This window comes from Oncorhynchus nerka, linkage group LG7, assembly GCF_034236695.1.
Source record: "Oncorhynchus nerka isolate Pitt River linkage group LG7, Oner_Uvic_2.0, whole genome shotgun sequence".
NCBI lineage: Eukaryota > Metazoa > Chordata > Actinopteri > Salmoniformes > Salmonidae > Oncorhynchus > Oncorhynchus nerka.
The window spans coordinates 65,914,334-65,935,333 of record NC_088402.1 but is presented as its reverse complement, the minus strand read 5'-3'; the positions used below and the strand labels follow the sequence as shown (position 1 = coordinate 65,935,333).

Sequence of the window (21,000 nt, the reverse complement as noted above, 5' to 3'; positions counted from 1 at the left end):
TTCTCATTGACGGGGCTGCAGTGGAGCAGGTTGAGAGCTTCAAGTTCCTTGGTGTCCACATCACCAACAAACTAACATGGTCCAAGCACACCAAGACAGTCGTGAAGAGGGCACGACAAAACCTATTTCCCCTCAGAAGACTGAAAATATTTGGCACGGTTCCTCAGATCCTCAAAAGGTTCTACAGCTGCACTGGTTGGGCAACTGCTCTGCCTCCGACTGCAAGGCACTATAAAAGGTAGTGCGAACGGCCCAGTACATCACTGGGGTCAAGCTTCCTGCCATCCAGGACCTCTACCAGGCGGTGTCAGAGGAAGGCCCTATAAATGGTAAAAAACTCCAGCCACCGTAGTCATAGACTGTTCTCTCTGCTACCACACGACAAGCAGTACCGGAGCGCCAAGTCTATGTCCAAGAGGCTTCTAAACAGTTTCTACCCCCAAGCCATAAGACTCCTGAACACCTATTCAAATGGCTACCCAGACAATTTGCATTCTCAGTATTCTCTGATCTAGGTGGGTGAGGGCAGTGTGGAGTGCAATTGCGTTGTCTATGGATCTGTTGGGGGTAGTATGCAAATTGGAGTGGATATAGGGTGTCTGGGTTGATGGAGTTGATGTGTCATAACCAGTCTTTCATAACACTTCATGATTACAGATGTAAGTGCTATAGTGCGGTAGTCATTGTGGTATGAAGGAGTTCTTGGGAACAGGAATGATGGTAGTCATTTTAAAACGTGGAGATTACAGACTGGGACAAGGAGAGGTTGAAAATTACCGTGAATATGACTATCTGCTGATCTGCGCATGCTCTGAGAACGAGTCCTGGAATAGTCTGGCCACACAGCCTTTCAAGTGTTGACCTGATTAAAGACCTTACGTCGACCATCTTCTTGAGAAGAAGATAAGATGTTCCATGATGTAAACCAATTGTGTTATTCCTAGACTGAACCCTAAGCATAGGGGAAAGAAACCCAGGTCTAAGAGCTGTAAATGATCAGGCATTGTCTGGGGCAATAGGACTTGGGACTGTTCATTTGATAGTCCCAAACGAAAACATTATATTTTTTGACCATTAGAGGACACCATTGGATTATTGTTATAAAATTGTACAGTACATAATTTGAAAAGAAAAACAGCAGGGCTTGGTTGACATTTTTAAGAGGAGGATTCTCACCTGAATTAATAATGGTCTATAACCCTCAAAGTCAACTCTGGACATCGAAACCAGTTCCACTGCATGTTTTAATTGTTCCCCTCTAATCAGGGACTGATTTAGACCTGGGGACAACAGGTGTGTGCAATTAATTATCAGGTAGAAAAAAAACAGCAGGCTCCGGGCCTCGTAGGGTAAGAGTTGAGTACTCCTGGTCTATAATATGGATGTTAAGAAAATTATATTCCACATTCCAGTCAGTAACTGGATAACACTTCTGCCGTATTACCGGCACACAAAATTAAATTGTGTTCTTTGTGGTCCTCTGTTCTGTTTTGCCATGAGGCAAGGTAGGGAGCTGAGAATAATCTAAACACAACTGGATTTGATTTTCCCAAAGTCATTAGCAATGCTGCAAAAGTCTGTTTTAAGAGAAATTCTAAAGACTTCAAATCAGATTTTATCGGTCGCATACACATATTTAGCAATGTTATTGTGGGTGTCGTGACATGCTTGTGTTCCTAGCTCCAACCGACTTGCCACAAACGTGTGAATAAAATATCAAGCATAGACTGTATAATATGGAAAATGCATTTTACATTATGAAAAATAGAAATGTGAAAATGTATCACTGGCAATTAGTTGACTCCATAAATCATACAGCCTTTATGATACTCTTATAATACTCTCTTTTCACTGCATTTTGAGCATGAGCTCATGTGTAAATGTAAATGTAATGTGTAGCCTATCATCAAAAGGGTTGAAAAGCAGCAGCCTAAGGTTTCAGTGTCTATGTTTTAGTGTAGATTTACACATTCTCTGAAGATGTTCTTCTGAAGAAGAAGCAGCAGTGTTCATCGACATGGCCAAGGCTTTAGACTCTGTCAATCACCACATTCTTATCGGCAGACTCAACAGGCTTGGTTTCTCAAATGACTGCCTCGCCTGGTTCACCAACTACTTCTTAGACCGAGTTCAGTGTGTCAAATCGGAGGGCCTGTTGTCCGGACCTCTGGCAGTCTCTATGGGGATACCACAGGGTTCAATTCTCAGGCCGACACTTTTCTCTGTATATGTCGGTCTTGCTGCGGGTGATTCCCTGATCCAACTCTACGCAGACGACACCATTCTGTATACATCTGGCCCTTCTTTGGACACTGTGTTAACTAACCTCCAAATGAGCTTCAATGCCATACAACACTCTTTCCGTGGCCTCTAACTGCTCTTAAATGCTACTAAAACCAAATGCATGCTTTTCAACCGTTTGCTACCCACCCTCCCGACTAGCATCACTACTCTGGATGGTTCTGACTGAGAATATGTGGACAACTACAAATACCTAGGTGTCTGGCTAGACTGTAAACTCTCCTTCCAGACTCATATTAAACATCTCCAATCCAAAATGAAATCCAAAATCGGCTTCCTATTTCGCAACAAAGCCTTCTTCACTCATGCCGCCAAACATATCCTCGTAAAACTGACTACCTTACCGATCTTCGACTTTGGCGATGTCACTTACAAAATAGCTTCCAGTACTCTACTCAGCAAACTGGATGCTTTCTATCACATTGCCATCCGTTTTGTCACCAAAGCCCCTTACACGGAACCCAAACCGGCATAAATGTATTTTGTCCCCCTACACCAAACGCGATCATGACACGCAGGTTAAAATATGAAAAACTCTGAACCAATGACAATTTGGGGACAGATCAAAAGCATTAAACATTTATGGCAATTAAGCTAGTTAGCTTGCACTTGCTAGCTAATTTGTCCTATTTAGCTAGCTTGCTGTTGCTAGCTAATTTGTCCTGGGATATAAACATTAGGTTGTTATTTTACCTGAAATGCACAAGGTACTCTACTCTGACAATTAATCCACACATAAAACGGTCAACAGAATCGTTTCTAGTCATCTCTCCTCCTTCCAGACTTTTTCATCGTTGAACTTATATGGTGATTGGCATCTAAACGTTCATAGTATTACCACGACAACCGGCAACACAGTTCATCTTTCAATCACCCACGTGAGTATAACCAATGAGGAGATGGCACGTGGGTACCTGCTTCTATAAACCAATGAGGAGATGGGAGAGGCAGGACTTGCAGCGCGATCTGCATCAGAAATAGAAAGGACTTCTATTTTAGCCCTTGGCAACGCGGACACTCGTGAGCAGTGTGGGTGCAATATTTGAATAACATAGATTTCTAAACTAGTTTTTGCAATGCTTGCGGTGTAGTCAGGATATTATACCACTCACCACTGCGACCTGTATGCTCTAGTCGGCTGGCCCTCGCTACATATTCGTCGCCAGACCCACTGGTTTCAGGTCATCTATAAATCTATGCTAGGTAAAGCTCCACCTTATCTCAGCTCAATGGTCACGATAACAACACCCACCCATAGCACACGCTCCAGCAGGTATATCTCACTGGTAATCCCCAAAGCCAACACCCCCTTTGGCCGCCTTTCCTTCAGGTTCTCTGCTGCCAATGACTGGAACGAATTGCAAAAATCGCTGAAGCTGGAGACTTATATTTCCCTCACTAACTTTAAACATCAGCTATCTGAGCAGCTAACCGATCGCTGCAGCTGTACATAGCCCATCTGTAAATAGCCCACCTAATCTACCTACCTCATCCCCATACTGTTTTTATGTACTTTTCTGCTCTTTTGCACACCAGCATTTCTACTTGCACATCACCATCTGCTCATCTATCACTCCAGTGTTAATTTGCTAAATTGTAATTACTTTGCTACTATGGCCTATTTATTGCCTTATCTCCTCATGCCATTTGCACACACTGTATATAGACTTACTTTTTTCTGTTGTGTTATTGACTGTACGCTTGTTTATTCCATGTGTAACTCTGTTGTTGTTTGTGTCGCACTGCTTTGCTTTATCTTGGCCAGGTCGCAGTTGAAATGATAACTTGTTCTCAACTAGCTTACCTGGTTACATAAAAGTGAAATAAAAACATAAATAAAAAGATGATCAGTGCTTCCTAAAGCAGACATATCTCGGCCAGGACTCTCCAACCGTGTTCCTGGAGAGTTACCGTCCTATAGGTTTTTGCTTCAACCCTAATCTAGTTGATCAAATTCTAATAATTAGCCGAGTTGAATCAGGTCAGATAAAATTGACGTTGGAGCGTAAACCTACAGTAAGGTAGCTCTCTAGGAACAGGGTTGGAGAGCTCTGGTCTAGGTTATGATTTTTTTCTCCAAAACCCCTGTCCCAGTGAACATGTCAAGGATAGGACGAGAATATGATAGTAAAATAGGACTGCGAAGACTGGTTGTTGTATTAGCAGTAGTCAAAGATGTGGCAATAAGAGCCTGTGTTACCAGTAATTATATAATCTAGTTTGTAGATCATGTGGGGATAGGATACCCACCGGTTGCAAGACTAGATTTGGGATTTGAACTGATGACCAAGGTTGCTGGCCTGCGCTTCTGACCCTAGGCTACCTGCCCCAAAAATATATAATTAGCTAAATGTAATTTAACCACGATAATAGTATAAAGAAGTTATCACAGTTTGTGTAAACAAGTATTATTTTGACACAAACTACATGACCAAAAGTATGTGTACTTTCTGCTCATCGAACATCTCATTTCAAAATCATGGGCATTAATATGGAGTTGGTCCCTCCTTTGCTACTAAAATTGCCGCCACTCTTCTGGGAAGGCTTTCCACTAGATGTTGGAAGATTTCTGCGGGGAATTGCTTCCATTCAGCCACAAGAGCATTAGTGAGGACAGGCACTAACATTGGCCAATTAGGTCTGGCTCGCAGTTGGTGTTCCAATTCATCCCAAAGGTGTTGGATGGTGTTGAGGTCCGGGCTCTTTGCAGGCCAGTCAACAATCAATTTCTGTATGGACATTACTTTGTGCACAAGGGCATCGTCATGTTGAAACCGGAAACGGCCTTCCCCAAACTGTTGCCACAAAGTTGGAAGCACATAATCGTCTAGAATGTTGTTGTATGCTGTAGCGTTAAGATTTCCCTCAACTGGAACTAAGCTAAGGGGCCTAGCCCGAACCATGAAAAACAGCCCCAGACCATTATTCCTCCTCCACCAAACTTTACAGTTGGCACTATGCAGTCGGGCAGGTAGTGTTCTCCTGGCATCCGCCAAACCCAGATTCTTCCATCGGACTGCCAGATGGTGAAGAGTGATTCATCACTCCATTGAACACATTTCCACTGTTCCAGAGTCCAATGGCGGTGAGCTTTACACCATTCCAGCCGACGCTTTGCATTGCCCATGGTAATCTTAGGTTTGTGTGTGGCTGCTCGGTCATGGAAACCCATTTCATGAAGCTCCCGACGAACAGTTCTTGTGCTGGTGTTGCTTCCAGAGGCAGATGGGAACTCGGTAGTGAGTGTTGCAACCGAGGACAGACGATTGAGCGATCCGTTCTGTGAGCTTGCATGGCCTACCACTTCGCGATTGCATGGCTGTTTGCTCGATTTTATACACCTGACAGAAATGGGTGTGGCTGAAGTAGCCGAGTCCACTCATTTGAAGGGTGTCCACATACTTTTGTATATAGTGTAAGACCTCCCCGTATTGGGACCTCCCTTTGTGAAGTGTCAGTCCCCAGTCACGTGACACATGATCCAAAATGGCAACCTTCGTGTTTTGATCATACCTCAGTGGTTTTGATGAATAATACTTTTGTGTTTGTTTCATTCTTCGTATAATTCGAATAGATACCACTCAATTGAGGAAACGCACGCATCCTCTTTTTTTTAAACTTCGAGGCAATCAAGATAAATTGCTATTTGTTTCACGAGTTAGACTATGCACATTTGGTTCTATTAAACAGATAGCTAGCTGGCTGGCAAAATTAGTAAAGCTAGCTGAAAATAAAGGGAAAACGATGGAGGAGTTGAGTGCCGACGAGGTAAGATAACGACGTAATGTTGCTAAAAACGACTATTCGTTTTTTCCAATTTGTCTCGACTAAAGTCTATGTCGTCGTTGTTAACGTTACCATTTCAAAGGCTAACGTAGCTAGCTAGTCAGTGACACTACAGTAACGCGTTAAGCATAAAGCCGGAGATATAACAGTAACGGTAGCTAGCCAACACACCATTTTAACGCTGGCCTTTTCGATAAAGGGTTTGGATACCTTGACGTCAATTTAATGGGTATGTTTTGATACGTTAGTAACGTTACTGACTATTTAGCCCACACTCTGTAACTAGCTAGTTTATTAACTAAAGGCAGGTAGCTACGTTAGCTAGCTAGCTAGGCGACTCAGCATAACACAGCAGGCCACCATGGCATTGTGCAACCAATCAGGGCCCGTTTTCCAAAAAGCCTCTTAACGCTAAATTCATCATTATAGACTTCGTAGGAGCATCGTTAAATCTGTTTTCCAAAACCAGCGTTATTAAAACGCTCGTAATCGAACACCTGTCTCACACCACTCGTAGAAAAGCGAAGTGCGTCGTTAGATGCTTTTTTTTGCCCTCCCGCGTCGCTTTATACACAGAAGAAATCCGCTAAACATATAATCACTTGGTTTATCCTTCTCTCTGTGACTGCCGACAACTAAAGAACAAACTTGACTACAAATACAAAGTTGCCAATGTCTTTGCAATTGATACAGACAAGCGACGTATACAGACAGATATGCTTCCAATGAAAGCCGAGATGACTGCATAAAAATATCATTAGTAGATTAACGTTATATGCCAACTTCAATCATATGCATTACATTTTCATAGAGTTCTATTTTGCTACTTGTTGGCTACGGTCTAATTTTTCAATATATTTCATGATGTGTAGCGTAACATGTGCGCAGTTATGTACCAAATAGGTAATTTAGTGCGTTCTGTTATTGGGTAAGCATTAACAGTGTTGTAGTTTTTCTTGTGTGCATTGTGTATACTCACTACTTAATCACCAGGATGCGTATCAAAGTAGTGTAGTGGATGTATACACTATCAATTAATAAGGCTGATGGAACAGATCATAATGTTTTGCTTAAAATGATGATCAACAATTATTTCTTCACATTTTAAGTGCAGCAATGTGCACACGGTGGTAGGCCTACTCACATATGTTCAATTTGCGCACCACAGATGCAAGCGGTCTCATGGACAGAGATGGAAATATCTATTTAGAAAGAGTGGAGATCTGAAGATGCAATAACTATCATGGGTTGCTAATATGACTAGGATAATGCCTTTGGCATAATAAAACAGGAGAGCACATAAGAGGAGTCTTTTGTAAAATATTTGTTTCCATGGTGGGATTTTGCCAATAGGCTCATTTGAAGCAAGATGTGCATCATGAAGTAAAACGTCCAGGTTTCAAACAATTAAGGACCAGGAAAAAGATAACCTTTCAATCTAACGAATGCCTTTCTCAAAAAACATTCTCCATTAGATGTTAACTAGCTACAAAGTAGCCTATGCCGACCTGGCAGAACGATATGATTATTTGCATCAATCCATTTGTTTTGTAAACGCCAGCTCATGTGCATTACAGAAACAAGACAACCAAACAGTCTAGGTGCCTGAATTAAAGGCTAACTACACAGAAAAATCAAAATGAATTAGAATTTTCCCTAACCTCAAAAGTGGTCTCCTGATGTGCTAAAAGCACTGTTTGTGGACTTAGAAAACCACCAAATTGGGTGTCCTATTCAAAAACGGACAAAGCGAAAACCTGAACATTTGAAATATCTGAAACCTGAGAATTTATGACAAAGCCTCATCTATTTCAATAGTAGGCCTATTATTAGCCTACTTGCACAGTACAGCTTGGATTGGCCTGACCTGGAAAAAGAAATACGATTTTGTAATTTTAGGTCATTCAGAGTGTTACTGTTTGTCATAGACTTTTTCACACAGCACGCCATTCCTTCTCCAGGCACCACAACACCGCTGAGCATTAAAGTAAGCTGCCTCAATATTTGCAGCCGTAGGTGGTAATATCTGTCCTGGAGCTGATCCGTTGTCAGTATTGTGCAATATTTCTAATGCTACCGAAAGATTTGAATGGAGAAAGCTGATATCACTATTGGCATGCTCCAATGGCACACTTAGCGACCGTTGTCTCTGCATGGTGTTTTTGGAAATGCATATTACATCTTTGGCAGCTGTCAGAAAGATGTATTGTTAAAACATTCATTAACCTAAGTTCCATCACTATTGCGAAACCAGGCCCAAGTCAGTTTAACATGCCGTTAGCTAGCTTGCTTCTAGCTGTCATTTTATTATTCCCAAAGATGTCGGCAATCAACACCTAAATAAATGTTATTGTCTCTCAGTGTTTTTTTATTTATATGTCTCTGGATGCAGTTTGAGGAAGTTGCAAACTAGTGTTTGCACAATGGCGAAGTATATGGTAACTGCTAGCATGCTAGTAGATACCATAGTGCAATGACTGGATGTCTAATGCAAGTTAGTATTGGCTCACAAAACTACCTCCAACTTCCTTCATACTGGATGCAGAGACATAAATATGGTATACATAAGTTCATCTGACTCTGGGGAAGTAGATAAAGGGCTTTAATGCCAAAATCCCGATGTATCCCTTTGACCATGATTAATGATCAAATCAGTGTCTCTCATGTTGGTCTGTTATACTGTTAAGTCGACTGAATCATCATTGGGTAACTAGCTAGCTTGCTTCTGTTTATTACAGATCCGCAGAAGGAGACTGGCCAGACTTGCAGGAGGGCAAACATCCCAGCCCAGCACCCCCCTCAGCACTCCCCTGACGTCCCCACAGAGAGAGACGCCCCCTTGGCCCCTTCCTGGGACCTCAGGGGCCACACCCCAGCCCCTACCACCAGCCGCCTCACATTCACTTGGGCTCAATGTCCAGAGTGTCACCCCCGCCACCTCTCCTATTGGCGCATCTGGTATGAGCACATCTTAGACAGCATGTTTAAAGATGACCAAAACATTTGTTTGCATTTTTATAGTGTGTTCTGTAGCTAGCTTTCACAAAATCTCCTACATTGGGAGCTAAACAAGTTTTGTCAGATTGCTTGCTGTAAAGGCATTGCTGTAGGCTATTTAGCTACAGAGTGAATGAAATAGCACTCAAAAGGCTCAAGTCAATAAAATTCATTTATCTGCCCTGCATGGACGCATTTCAGCCTCACCATTCATGCTGAGAATGACAACAACAAAAACACAGGTGGCCATAATTAGGCTATAGGTCAAGTTCAGACATTACTGGCTAGTACACATGTTCATTTATTTAAATATCACCTTTATTTAACTAGTAAGAAGCATTAGTAGGCTGAAATACTCTGCCTCTTATCCGTGTTGTATTGAGTGAACATGCTTATGTACAAATGTGTACTTTCCACTCAGTCGGGCTTAAAATAACCAAAGTTCAGAAACTTTGGTAGGCAGTCTGGTTTTAAATAGTTCTAGGACTCTAAACAGATGCAAAATAGGCCCGGTTGGAGTAGACTTGTTTGTTAAGTTGATCTTGAGCGGTTTGGAAAACCTGGTAGCCTCGAACAAATAGCGACCAGCTATGGAATCAACATGATCAAACCTGGTCTTGAGCAAAACAAAGTCTCCCGAACCTGCCATCGTGCCCTTTACCAGGAAAGTGCACAGTCACTGTGCCGTTCGTGCACCAGCCTTGGCCTGAGTTCAGCTAAGGGCACAGATGAGAGTGCTAACATTCTCAGCCAGCGGAAGTCAGAGTGGAAAGCAGTGTGGCATTCTATAGGCTATTCCCAGATTGTGGGCTTATTCTTGAACATTACATTCCTACTGCCTCTTCAGTTAATGGCCTATTTTAGGATTTTGTTCTGAAGTCCATGGGAGATATAAAGTGTGTCCTCATTTGGCATCGGTGTGAGAAATGCTGCTTTCACAGACGCATACAGTACTCTAGAACGTATACTATTGAATCATAGATATGGATGAATACAGTCTCTCCCCTATTGTTTGTACTGGTTAGCCTACTCTGTCAAAGGAAGCTACCTTAATGACTGACTGATTGCTTTAAAATGAGATCCACAGTGTGTAATGATGTTGTTTTCAATTTCAAGTGTTTTTAAAACATTTTTTAAACATGATAGACCCAAATCCTTTAAGTTGCCAAAATGTAAAATTATTTGATATAGGCTTTCAATAAACTAATTTCCAATAATTGTTAAACAGATTTCCACAAATGTGGTATTCTATCTCAACATGAATTTAGCTAGCAAATAAAAATGCAATATGGCTTAGCCTACCTTTGCGGAAAATGCTGTTAGTTTACAGCTGTTCATCCCAATTGAACACAACCAAGGTCGTGTTCAGGAGGGTGCAACGAACAGCACTGGCATCAGGCTTCAACAATAACACCCTGTGTCCATGAACTGCTTTGATATCTTTTCCAGCCAGGCAGAAGACATTCATTTTCAACGGAGGCAGTCTGCACCATTGCGCTCCATCTGCCATACTTTATTTTACATGTCACAGGGGCATGTCTGTTCCACACAATGTATTTCTATCCATCTAAATGATGCCCTGCTGAACAAGGCCCAGGTTTTCCACATTATGTTGAGGGTTCTGTAGTCAGGTGGTAATTCCTGGTCTTTCTTTAGCCATTGGATATGGGCCTTAATCAGCTTTGTCCTTAGCTGTTGAGTAGACAGGCTTTCCAATTCACACACACACAGCTGTGTTCAAGTTAATTTCTGGTAGCCTAACTTGGTGAGCTGACAAAAAGTGCTTGTTGCCAATGGACCTACTGTACATATGCAGAGAAAAGCCATGGGGGTCGAGTCAAATATACTGTATTCCTCACACACTGAGCTCTTTAGTTGTGTCCCAAATGCACCCTACTCCCTATGTAGTGTACTACTTTTGACCAGGGCCAAGGGTAGTACACTATATAGGGAATATGGTGCCATTTTGTCTCCTCCTGTGTACCTTATTTGTTTTCTTCCTTTCGTACCTGTCCCAGGGGTGACGTACTGCAGTCAGAGCAGCGAGGGAGTGAGCTCCCTCTCCAGCTCTCCCTCCAACAGCCTGGAAACCCAGTCCCAGAGTCTTTCCCGATCCCAGAGCATGGACATTGACACAGCCTCCTGTGAAAAGAGGTGAGCAACTCGATTCAAAACCGATCCTTAGCCCAGTTTTGAGAGGTTTGGCTAGGAGGTGTAAGCAATATGGAGATTCGAAGGCAAGATGAAGCTATTGCCATGATGTTTATCTACCCCAATTCTCTCAGATCTACAGGACAGGAGTGTTTAGGGGTAAGAGGTCAATTTAGAAGACCACACTGGAAATGGTGGTAAGCAAGTTTGTGAACCCTTTAGGATTTGCTCTATTTCTGCATACTTTTGACATAAAATGTGATCAAAGTCCTAATAATAAAGTGAACCTAATTAAACAAATAACACAACTTTTTAATTTCTTTATTGAGCAAATTGATTCAAATTGATTTTGTGCTAGGAATATGTGACCAAATACTACACGTTTGACTAGTTTAATACATTTAATTTAGCTCATTAATGAAGAGGTTCACATACTTTTTCCAATCAATACATTGAATTTAAGATCAATTTGCTCAATAAAGAAATTCATAAGTACAATTGTTTTTGTTATTTGTTAAGCAGGTTCACTTTGATATATTATTAGGACTTAGATGATGATGATGATGAGGATCTGATCACATTTTAGCTCAAACTTGTGTAGAAATGCAGAAAATCCTAAAGGGTACAAATTTCTTTCACCGCTGTAAGTATTCTGACTTTTTTGTGTGTTCGTCAATGATTTTATTTATGTTGTCTTTTGAAGTGTGTTTAAAATGGTCAAATAAACTAAACAAAGTGTAATTCAACATAAGAGAAGAGGCTAGGATGACAGGCATCACATTTCAGCTCTGTTCAATTGTTATGGCCCGGGGTCAGTCTGATCTCATGCTTAGTGTATCCATTCACCCCTTATGAACTCCTTACACAAAGCTTTAATAGATGTCACATGCATCCCTTCATTCCAACTCAAATTAGAAAGTTTAAAGCTAGATACAATGTGTGCAGTGTGTTATACAAAGATATGTGTTAAAGCTGAGCTCCGCGATAGGTGAAACAGTGCCACTGGCCACCCCAGGCACATTTTGTTTTTGTCTTGAGGAAATTAGCATCCAGCATTGTATAAAAAAAAATACTCTGCTGTTCTATCGCATGTGCAATGGCGTCCGAGCCGTTGTAATACCGCAAATAAACTTGTCAGGTTCACCGATAAAGATTGCAGCTTTAAGGTAAGGGGAATAGCACAAAACATGAAAGCACTTAAATGCACAACAGAGGCGTAAGGATTTGAGCTGTTCTGAATTTACTTTGAATGCTAATTTCACTTCTTAAGAACAAAACCGTGCCGACAAACCGTTAAAAGTGGTGGATGGCCACATAAGCAACGTAAGTGTAAGAGATCAACTGCTGGGTGTCAATGAATGGTGGCGATTCAACATGTAGAATCGTCCGGAAATGAACAGAAAATAACACAGTGCGCTCGTCATAGGCGATAGGACCACCACAAGCTGATTTTAACTGTTCATCGCAACAGTGTGTTTTGTCCTTTTTGAGTTGGAGTACAGTTGATTGCCTGTTTGTGTGATCTGGTGGAGGGATAAATTGGTTGTCCCAATCTATGTTGCTCCTCTCTCCCTCTGTCTCTGTGCGTGTGGCCCAGCAGCATGTCCCAGGTGGATGTGGACTCAGGGATAGAGAACATGGAGGTGGAGGACAGTGATCGCAGGGAGAAGAGGGACCTGGCTGAAAAGGTAAGCAGAGCTCCCATTCCACCCCCTTCCTTACTGTACTTCCTGTACTTTAATCAGTCACTTTGACTGTCTAAAAAGGCACCATCTATTCCCATGCCTGAAGGCTCAAACTGAATTATTCCACTTCTCTTATCATTCTCTACATACTTCAGTCTGAATCTGCCATCATTGAAAGTAATTTGTGGTGGGTGAAAAGTAATGATTGGATCGTGTCTAACCAATCCATATCAAAGCCAATTATGTACTTTGAATACGGTGCTTCATTCACGTTTGTTATGGCTCTGGCCCAACCCATTGGTTTCTGGGACAAATCAGATGGTCTGAATGTGTTCACATTCTAGAGGGTTCGGGGATGGAGTCAAATCCACACTCATTGCAGAGAAGAAACGTTTGTGGGCCTGGAGTGGCATTTGGCCGGAACAAAGAGTCTGGGTAGCCAGGCAATCTATTCCCTATATAGTGCACTACTTTGGACCAGCACTTCGAAGTAGTGCACGATACAGCATAGGGAATGGGGTGCTATTTCAGACACGACCTGTCAAGAAAAGGATCTGCCAAATGAATGGATGTCAATGGAATTGTTGGAGACTTTGTACATCAATATTTTTCACCAAATGAGCAGTGGGTTCATATACTTCAGCGGTTTCATTGTGTACGTGAAAATAAATGTCCTTTTGATACTCCTGCCAATGTAGAAAAGGAAATAAATGGCTAACTCTCAAAGAAAAATACATCTTCATTTCAGTTATAATAAGTAGGTCATTTTGGATGGTCAGAGAGCCATTTTCGACTTTAATATAAAGACCTCGCTCCTGGCTGATAAAACAACTTTGGTTTTGGGTTAATTACTTTTATTTCTGTTAAATTCTCGCAATGATCTAATCCCTAAATTCAAAATAGGTAAGGGCATGCTAATTCTGGTAAGGGCATGCTAATTTGTTGCCTTGTAATGAGTGGAAGGTCTTTCATGGATGATGTAGAATAGATCTCTTTACTATTGCACAATAGAAACAAATAAAATGTCTGCAGTTTTTCGGAACAAAATAACCTAAATGATGACTGGCATTGAAGATTCTTTATCTGTATGCCCAGGTTTGCCTCAGTGATTGCATTATAGAATCCTTCACCGCCCATCTCCACATGGCTATTGAACTGAAATACTCTGAACCAATACATTTGTCTATGCCAATGGTCTTTGAAAGCTCTCTGAAAACACCCCTGTCTGCTTACATGGTACAGTCTGTTTCCTCTCTAACCCTCACCCGAATACTTTTGTATTATGGATTCTACCATCTAGCTAAAGGTGTCTTTGAAAGGGGTGTTGTTGCTTGGCTAATTGGCACCAATAAAGAGCAGCTGGTAGCAGCAGTTATTAGCTCTTAGTTATTGTATAGCCATTGCAACAGAATCAATCCATTTCCAATAGAAAATGGATAGTAAAATAAAGTCGCTAATATGGGTATCCTATTGTTTTCACTAATTCAGATCTAAAATCAGCAGTGTAATTTGCTGACAGTGGTAAGGAGGCAAATCCATGGTTACTTGTCAGAAAGTATTGAGCTATTAAGAGTAAAACAAGGCTGTCCATTGTCCCCATATTTATTATGGCCATTTGAAGTGCTAGCTATTAAAATTAGATTCAACAAGAACATCAAGGTGTTAGAATTCCAGGGGAGAAAAACAAAATTGTTAAATGTATGCTGATACTCCTTTTTTTTTCTCTCCCCTTAAGTCCACAATCTGGATCCCTGCACAGTCTCATTGAAGATCTTGATAATTGTTCTAGCCCATCTGGACTAAAACCTAAATGTGACAAGTGTACCATATTACGTATTTGATCATATAAAAACATGTTTATTGTACCTTGTAGTTTACCAATAAAATGGGCGGATGGTGACAAGTAGACATACTTGGTATTCACATCTCAAAAAATATAAATTAACTACTTACGGATCATTGAGATGCTAGCATCTCACCTCGACAACATCCGGTGAATTTGCAGAGTGCGAAATTCAAATGACCAAAATCGTAATATTAAACATTCATGAAAATACAAGTGTCATACATAATTTAAAAGCTTAACTTCTTGTTAATCCAGCCGCTTTGTCAGATTTCAAAAATGCTTTACGGCGCAAGCACACCATGCAATTATCTGAGGACAGCTCACTGCACACAAAAGCATTACATACATTTCCAACCAAGCAGAGGTTTCACGAATGTCAGAAATGGCGATAAAATAAATCACTTACCTTTGAAGATCTTCATCGGGTTGCAATCACAAGGGTCCCAGCTACATAACAAATGGTCCTTTTGTTCGATAAAGTCCATCTTTATATCCCAAAAGTATACTTTGGGCACCTCATCCATCCAAACTTCCGAATACTGTCCCCTAGCCCGAAGAAGTTAACTTACCACAATCAATTTCAATAGGAGGTTAGCAAAAATATATAAGATTCTGCAACCATAGAGGGGTAAATACTTTATTTATGGGAAAATAACATTGATTAACTATGGTGCTATCACAGTTTACTTACTTACAAATGGCACTGCCTACTGCAGACGACTCATTTTTTAATTCATATGAGCAAAAAATATTTCATTTTAATTTGGAATGCTAAGCCAGAATGAATATGAATGAATATGAGTTTGGGGGGCTATTCAACATTAAATATTTAAACCTCTTACTAAAAGCTTCACTCATACATAAATTATTCTTAACCATTTTGGGGTTTTCCAGTAGATTATTACATACAGATTACGACTTCTAATTTCTGACTAATTAAAAATGAAAATGTGTTTGAAGTATTGCCCTTTATTAAACCAGCCATAAAAGCTGGTTACAATTTCAGTTTTATCCCCCAGAAAAGATTGAATAAATAAAACAAATGTTATGGTTACTCAAATATACTGATTTAATAAATATAAAAAAACATTTCTGGAAAAAACGTTATGAATAGAAAGAGATCACATGTAGCTATCGGAAATATATGGGGAATATCTGCTATAGTTTTGGATAGTCATTTAGGACATTTGTGCATGACGCAAGTCATTTTTCCAACAGACCGATTATTTCACTTATAATTCACTGAGTTTTAATGACTCCAACCTAAGTGGATGTAAATTTCCGACTTCAACTGTATATGGGGAATACAGCAATCTCAGCTCTGTAGATTTAGCTACGAAGAGACAGAATCAATAGATCATTTATTCTGGTATTGCCCCTATTGCCTCTTGTTTTTTGGTCACAGGTTCAGGAATGGTTAAAAAAATCACAACATGCGCTTAAAATTAACCTTACAAATAGCAGTGTTGGGGGATTTTGGAAAGCAGTAGTCAGTCAATAATTAATATAATAATACTCGTAGGAAAGGTTTTACTTTTTAGCACACAATCTGTTGATACAATACGATTAGAAAGTTTAAAGAAGAATGTGAAACATCACAGCACAATTAAAAAATATTTGGCACGTGGAAACCAAACGAGGGTGGTCTATGTAGCAGAAAAGCTGTAAAGAAAAAAATATATATATATGTCCTCTGAAAAGTGTTGGATGACTAAAAAAATAAATAAAAGCAGCAATTCTAGCATTCATTTTCTCTCAAAATTTGAGTCAAGGCTGCATTTTTTGCGGTGGACCCTCCAATAAAAGCAGACATTGAGTCCTGAACACCCTGCTTTTACCCAAGGACATTTTTATTTAAATGTTTTGCCACCTATCGGTACACATGGCCACCTGGTAACCAGTCTCTTGAACGGCAATGACCGTTCTAGTTTGTAATTCTAACTATTGGTGTATCTGTCCCAGGAATCCGCTGAGAACTCAGATGTCTCTGAAGAGCAGGCTCTGCAGCTCATCTGTAAGATCCTACGCGTTTCCTGGAAGGAGCAGGACAGAGACGTAATTTTTCTCCCCTTGCTCGCCGCCGAGTTCCACCAGAGCAGCCTCAAAGACGGTATGGCAAAGATGCATGATATTTCATATGTAGCTATGTTCTTATTGAATTGTACAGCTTTTTTGCAAAAGAGTCCTAGATTATGGTTTAGGATTTCCTCATCTGAATGCAATAGCTGAAATTGTTTTTTAAATCTTCTAACCCAAAGTTTCTATTGAAATTTGAACAAAATATTTTTATTAAATACAAATCAGTTTGTGTAGTCAGTCTTTTTTAATCTGTCATGTATACCATTTTAGAATTTGTTTACAAGTCACAAATGAAGTATGTTTATAGGATTTCTCTTTCTCCTCCCAGTTTTCTCTGACTTCAAAGACCTGATTGGCCAGATCCTGATGGAGGTGCTCCTGATGTCTACCCAGTTGCACGTCCAGAACCCCTTTGCCAGCCTGACTGCCACGTCCGAGCCAATTGCTGCTGCCAAATCTCTTGACCACCACCTGACGCTGATCCAGCCCTCCAGCCAGGGCAGCAGTCCCATGGCCCCCTGTGCAGGCTCGTTTGGGGCCAGCTCTTTGTCCAGGCAAGTACCCCCCCAGTGGCCCCACGACTAGCCCCCAGTCCTGGGTACACATAAAGTCAGCAAAAAAAGAAATGTCCTCTCACTGTCAACTGCATTTATTTTCAGCAAACTTAACATGTGTAAATATTTGTATGAACATAAGAAGATTCAACAACTGTGACAAAAACTGAACAAGTTCCACATACATGTGACTAACACAAATGGAATAATGTGTCCCTAAACAAAGGAGGGGTCAAAATTAAAAGTAACTGTCAGTATCTGGTGTGGCCACCAGCTGCATTAAGTACCGCAGTGCATCTCCTCATGGACTGCACCAGATCTTGCTCTGGAGTACTGGCTACGGTGTAACGCTCATTCCTTCGAAGATAAACGCGAATCCGACCATCACCCCAGGTGAGACAAAACCGCGACTTGTCAACAGGCCTACAAGCCCTCAGTCCAACCTCTCTCAGCCTATTGCGGACAGTCTGAGCACTGGATGTGCATTCCTGGTGTAACTCGGGCAGTTGTTGTTGCCATCCTGTACCTGTTCGGATGTACCCATCCTGTGCAGGTGTTGTTACACATGGTCTGCCACGGCAAGGACGATCAGCTGTCAGTCCTGTCTCCATGTAGCGCTGTCTTAGGCGTCTCACGAATTCATGTTCATGCAGATGAGCAGGGACCCCGGGTATCTTTCTTTTGGTGATTTTCAGAGTTAGTAGAAAGGCCTCTTCAGTGTCCTAAGTTTTCATAACTGTGACCTTAATTGCCTACCCTCTGTAAGCTGTTAGTGTCTTAACGACTGTTCCACAGGTGCGTGTTTATACATTTTTTATGGTTCATTGAACAAGCATGGGAAACCGTGTTTAAATCTTTAACGAGTTATATTTGAAAGACAGGGCCCTGAAAAAGGGACGTTTACTTTTCTTTTTGCTGAGTTCGGTAGGGTTGTGTCCAAAATGGCATCTATCCAAGGTAGTGTCCAATGGAATTCCTACATTGAAATTGACAGAAAGGGAATTGTTCCCTTTTTGTGTGATTTAGGCCTAGTCAATGGGAAGTGTTGTCTCTTTTTAACTGGCACTGTCATGGTATCATTGTCTTTTTTATTCAGTTTTATATACCTAGTTACTTGACTATTGATAAGATTGTAAAAGAGGAAGATGTAGCCCATTTGTCAACCCATTTGTTTTGCAATGTTCACAGCCTGTACGGGTGTAGTCCGCACTCGCTGGCTTTGAATGCAGCCAGGATGATCTCTCCACCTCTCCCCACCCCCACCAGCCCATCCCTGCATCCAATGGTAGCCCCAAGTCCCCCTTCCATGGCCTACCCCCCTAGGCTCTCTCTCAACCTCCCTTCCGCCCCTCTGCCTATCTCCCAGCGCTACCGGCCCTACTCTGTCACCTCTCCCTTGGGGATCTCCACCCCCCCTAGCCCCAGACTGGCTAGCCTCCCTGGGCTTTCACGCGGCCCTATCACTGAAGGTCTCCCGGTACCGCCCATCATTCTGGCCCCGGCCCCGCCACTACCAACTAGCCCCCAGTTGGTTCCCCTCCCCTCTACTAGTCCTCATCCGCCCACCTCCATGCCCCTCCCTCTGGTACCCCCATCACCCAGATCAGCTGCCCGAGGAGCTGCCCTCGCCACCCGGATCCCGTCTAGGTACCTCCTCCACCACGTGTGACAGAGTGACGCGCAACAAGCTAATTACTAAAACATTAACCCTACCTCCAGCCTCAGTTCCATGGCAAAATGTGTAGAATCACAGGAAATTTGCTTTAAAACTGCAAGATTTTCTCTCCACTGCATGGCAAAGGTTATATAATTGCAGGAAATTAGCTTTTAAAACAAAATAATTTGCTCCGCACCATTGAGAAATTGGTAGAATTGCAAGAAATGTGCATATAAATTCAAAAAACTCCCTATACTGCCAAGTCGGTGTCCTACATTTTTTTGCAGTGCTGATGGGCTGACCGCGCTCATTGACATGCCCTGCGTCATGCCCCCTGTCACGCCCACCATCTAAACCCCTTTTGATCCATAAAAACCTATGCACATTTGGCCTACATGATAATGGGCTACTTATGTAGGCCTATTGCTTGACTTATTATGGACATGCTGTATATGGGTGGTGTTTTGCACATAATTCCTAACCACAAACCAACTCCAATGCCCTGATGATTTTCACAATTTACAGTCATCCTCTTTTAAAATAAATAAATGTATTCTTATAATAATATACAGGTTTGGACACCTACTCATTCAAGGTTTTTCTTTATTTTTTACTATTTTCTACATTGTACAATAATAGAGAAGACATCAGAACTATGAAATAACACGTAGAATAATGAAGTAACCAAAAAAGTGTTAAACAAATCAAAATATATTTTATATTTGAGATTCTTCAAAGGAGCCACCCTTTGCCTTGATGACAGCTTTGCACACTCTTGGCATTCTCTCAAACAGCTTCATGAGGTAGTCACCTGGAATGCATTTCAATCAAATGCTTAACAGAGTTGAAGAAACAGCCACATCTAAACATCCACTGTTCAGAGGAGACTGTGTGAATCAGGCCTTCATGGTCGAATTGTTGAAAAGAAACCACTACTATAGGACTCAATAAGAAGAAAAGACTTGGTTGAGCCAAGAAACACGAACAATGGACATTAGACCGGTGTAAATCTGTTCAAATTTGAGATTTTTGGTTCCAACTGCCGTGTCTTTGTGAGACGCAGAGTAGGTGAGCGGATAATCTCTGCATGTGTGGTTCGCACCATGAAGCATAGAGGTGTGATGGCGTGGGGTTGCTTTGCTGGTGACACTGTCTGTGATTTATTTACAATTCAAGGCACACTTAACCAGCATAGCTATCTCGCCATTCTGCAGTGATACACCATCCCATCTGGTTTCGACTTAGTGGGACGATAATTTGTTTTTCAACAGGACAATGATCCAACACACCTCCATGCTATGTAAGGGGTGTTTGACCAAGAAAGAGAGTGATGGAGTGCTGTATCAGATGACCTGGCCTCCACAATCACCTGACCTCAATCCAATTGAGATGGTTTGGGATGAGTTGGACCGCAGAGTGAAGGAAAAGCAGCCAAGAAGTGCTCAGCATATATGGGAACTCATGAAGCTGGTTGAGAGTATTTTTTTAACGTGTGCAAAGCTGTCATCAAGGCAAAGGGTGGCTACTTTGAAAAATGTCATAAAATATATTTAGATTTGTTTTACACTTTTTTGGTTTCTACATGCTTCCATATGTGTTATTTCACAATGTTGAAAATAGTAAAAAAAAAAATAAAGAGAAACCCTTGAATGAGTAGGTGTCAAGTTTTGATTGGTAGTGTGTGTGTGTATATAATTGAGAAATGAGGAGAAAGACCTTTTGCTTGCCAATGCATTGCTTGTCCTGCATGTTTTTTGTGTGAATTTCATAGATGTGGTACTCTGACAATGTTGTCTGTAGGAGCCTGTGTGTTCATGGTGTATCTTCAGATAAAATGTATTAATGGACATGTGACAAGGTCAGCACTAGGAGAGTAGTCTGGTGTTTTATTCCACAGTGAATCACAACCAGGGTTCAGCTGAAGTCCGAGGGAAGGTGAACTAG

General features: G+C 41.3%; 1 protein-coding gene across 4 annotated transcripts in view; it reads left to right on the top strand.

Moving 5' to 3' along the window:
* The first annotated feature begins 5,761 nt into the window (after positions 1–5,761).
* The window catches only part of ube4b (ubiquitination factor E4B, UFD2 homolog (S. cerevisiae)), a 42,471-nt gene continuing 27,232 nt past the window's right edge, over positions 5,762–21,000 (top strand). Inside the window, exons 1-7 of one of the 4 annotated variants that reach the window (XM_029664573.2) lie at positions 5,762–6,069; positions 8,826–9,045; positions 11,103–11,238; positions 12,836–12,923; positions 16,729–16,876; positions 17,174–17,399; positions 18,588–19,046. In XM_029664573.2, the coding sequence (XP_029520433.2) occupies positions 6,046–6,069; positions 8,826–9,045; positions 11,103–11,238; positions 12,836–12,923; positions 16,729–16,876; positions 17,174–17,399; positions 18,588–19,046 (1,301 nt within the window). In that variant the 5' untranslated portion in view covers positions 5,762–6,045. Of the gene's footprint in view, positions 6,070–8,825; positions 9,046–11,102; positions 11,239–12,832; positions 12,924–16,728; positions 16,877–17,173; positions 17,400–18,587; positions 19,047–21,000 lie in introns of all 4 variants that reach the window. The other 3 variants (XM_029664572.2, XM_029664576.2, XM_029664575.2) reach the window with 3 other exon arrangements.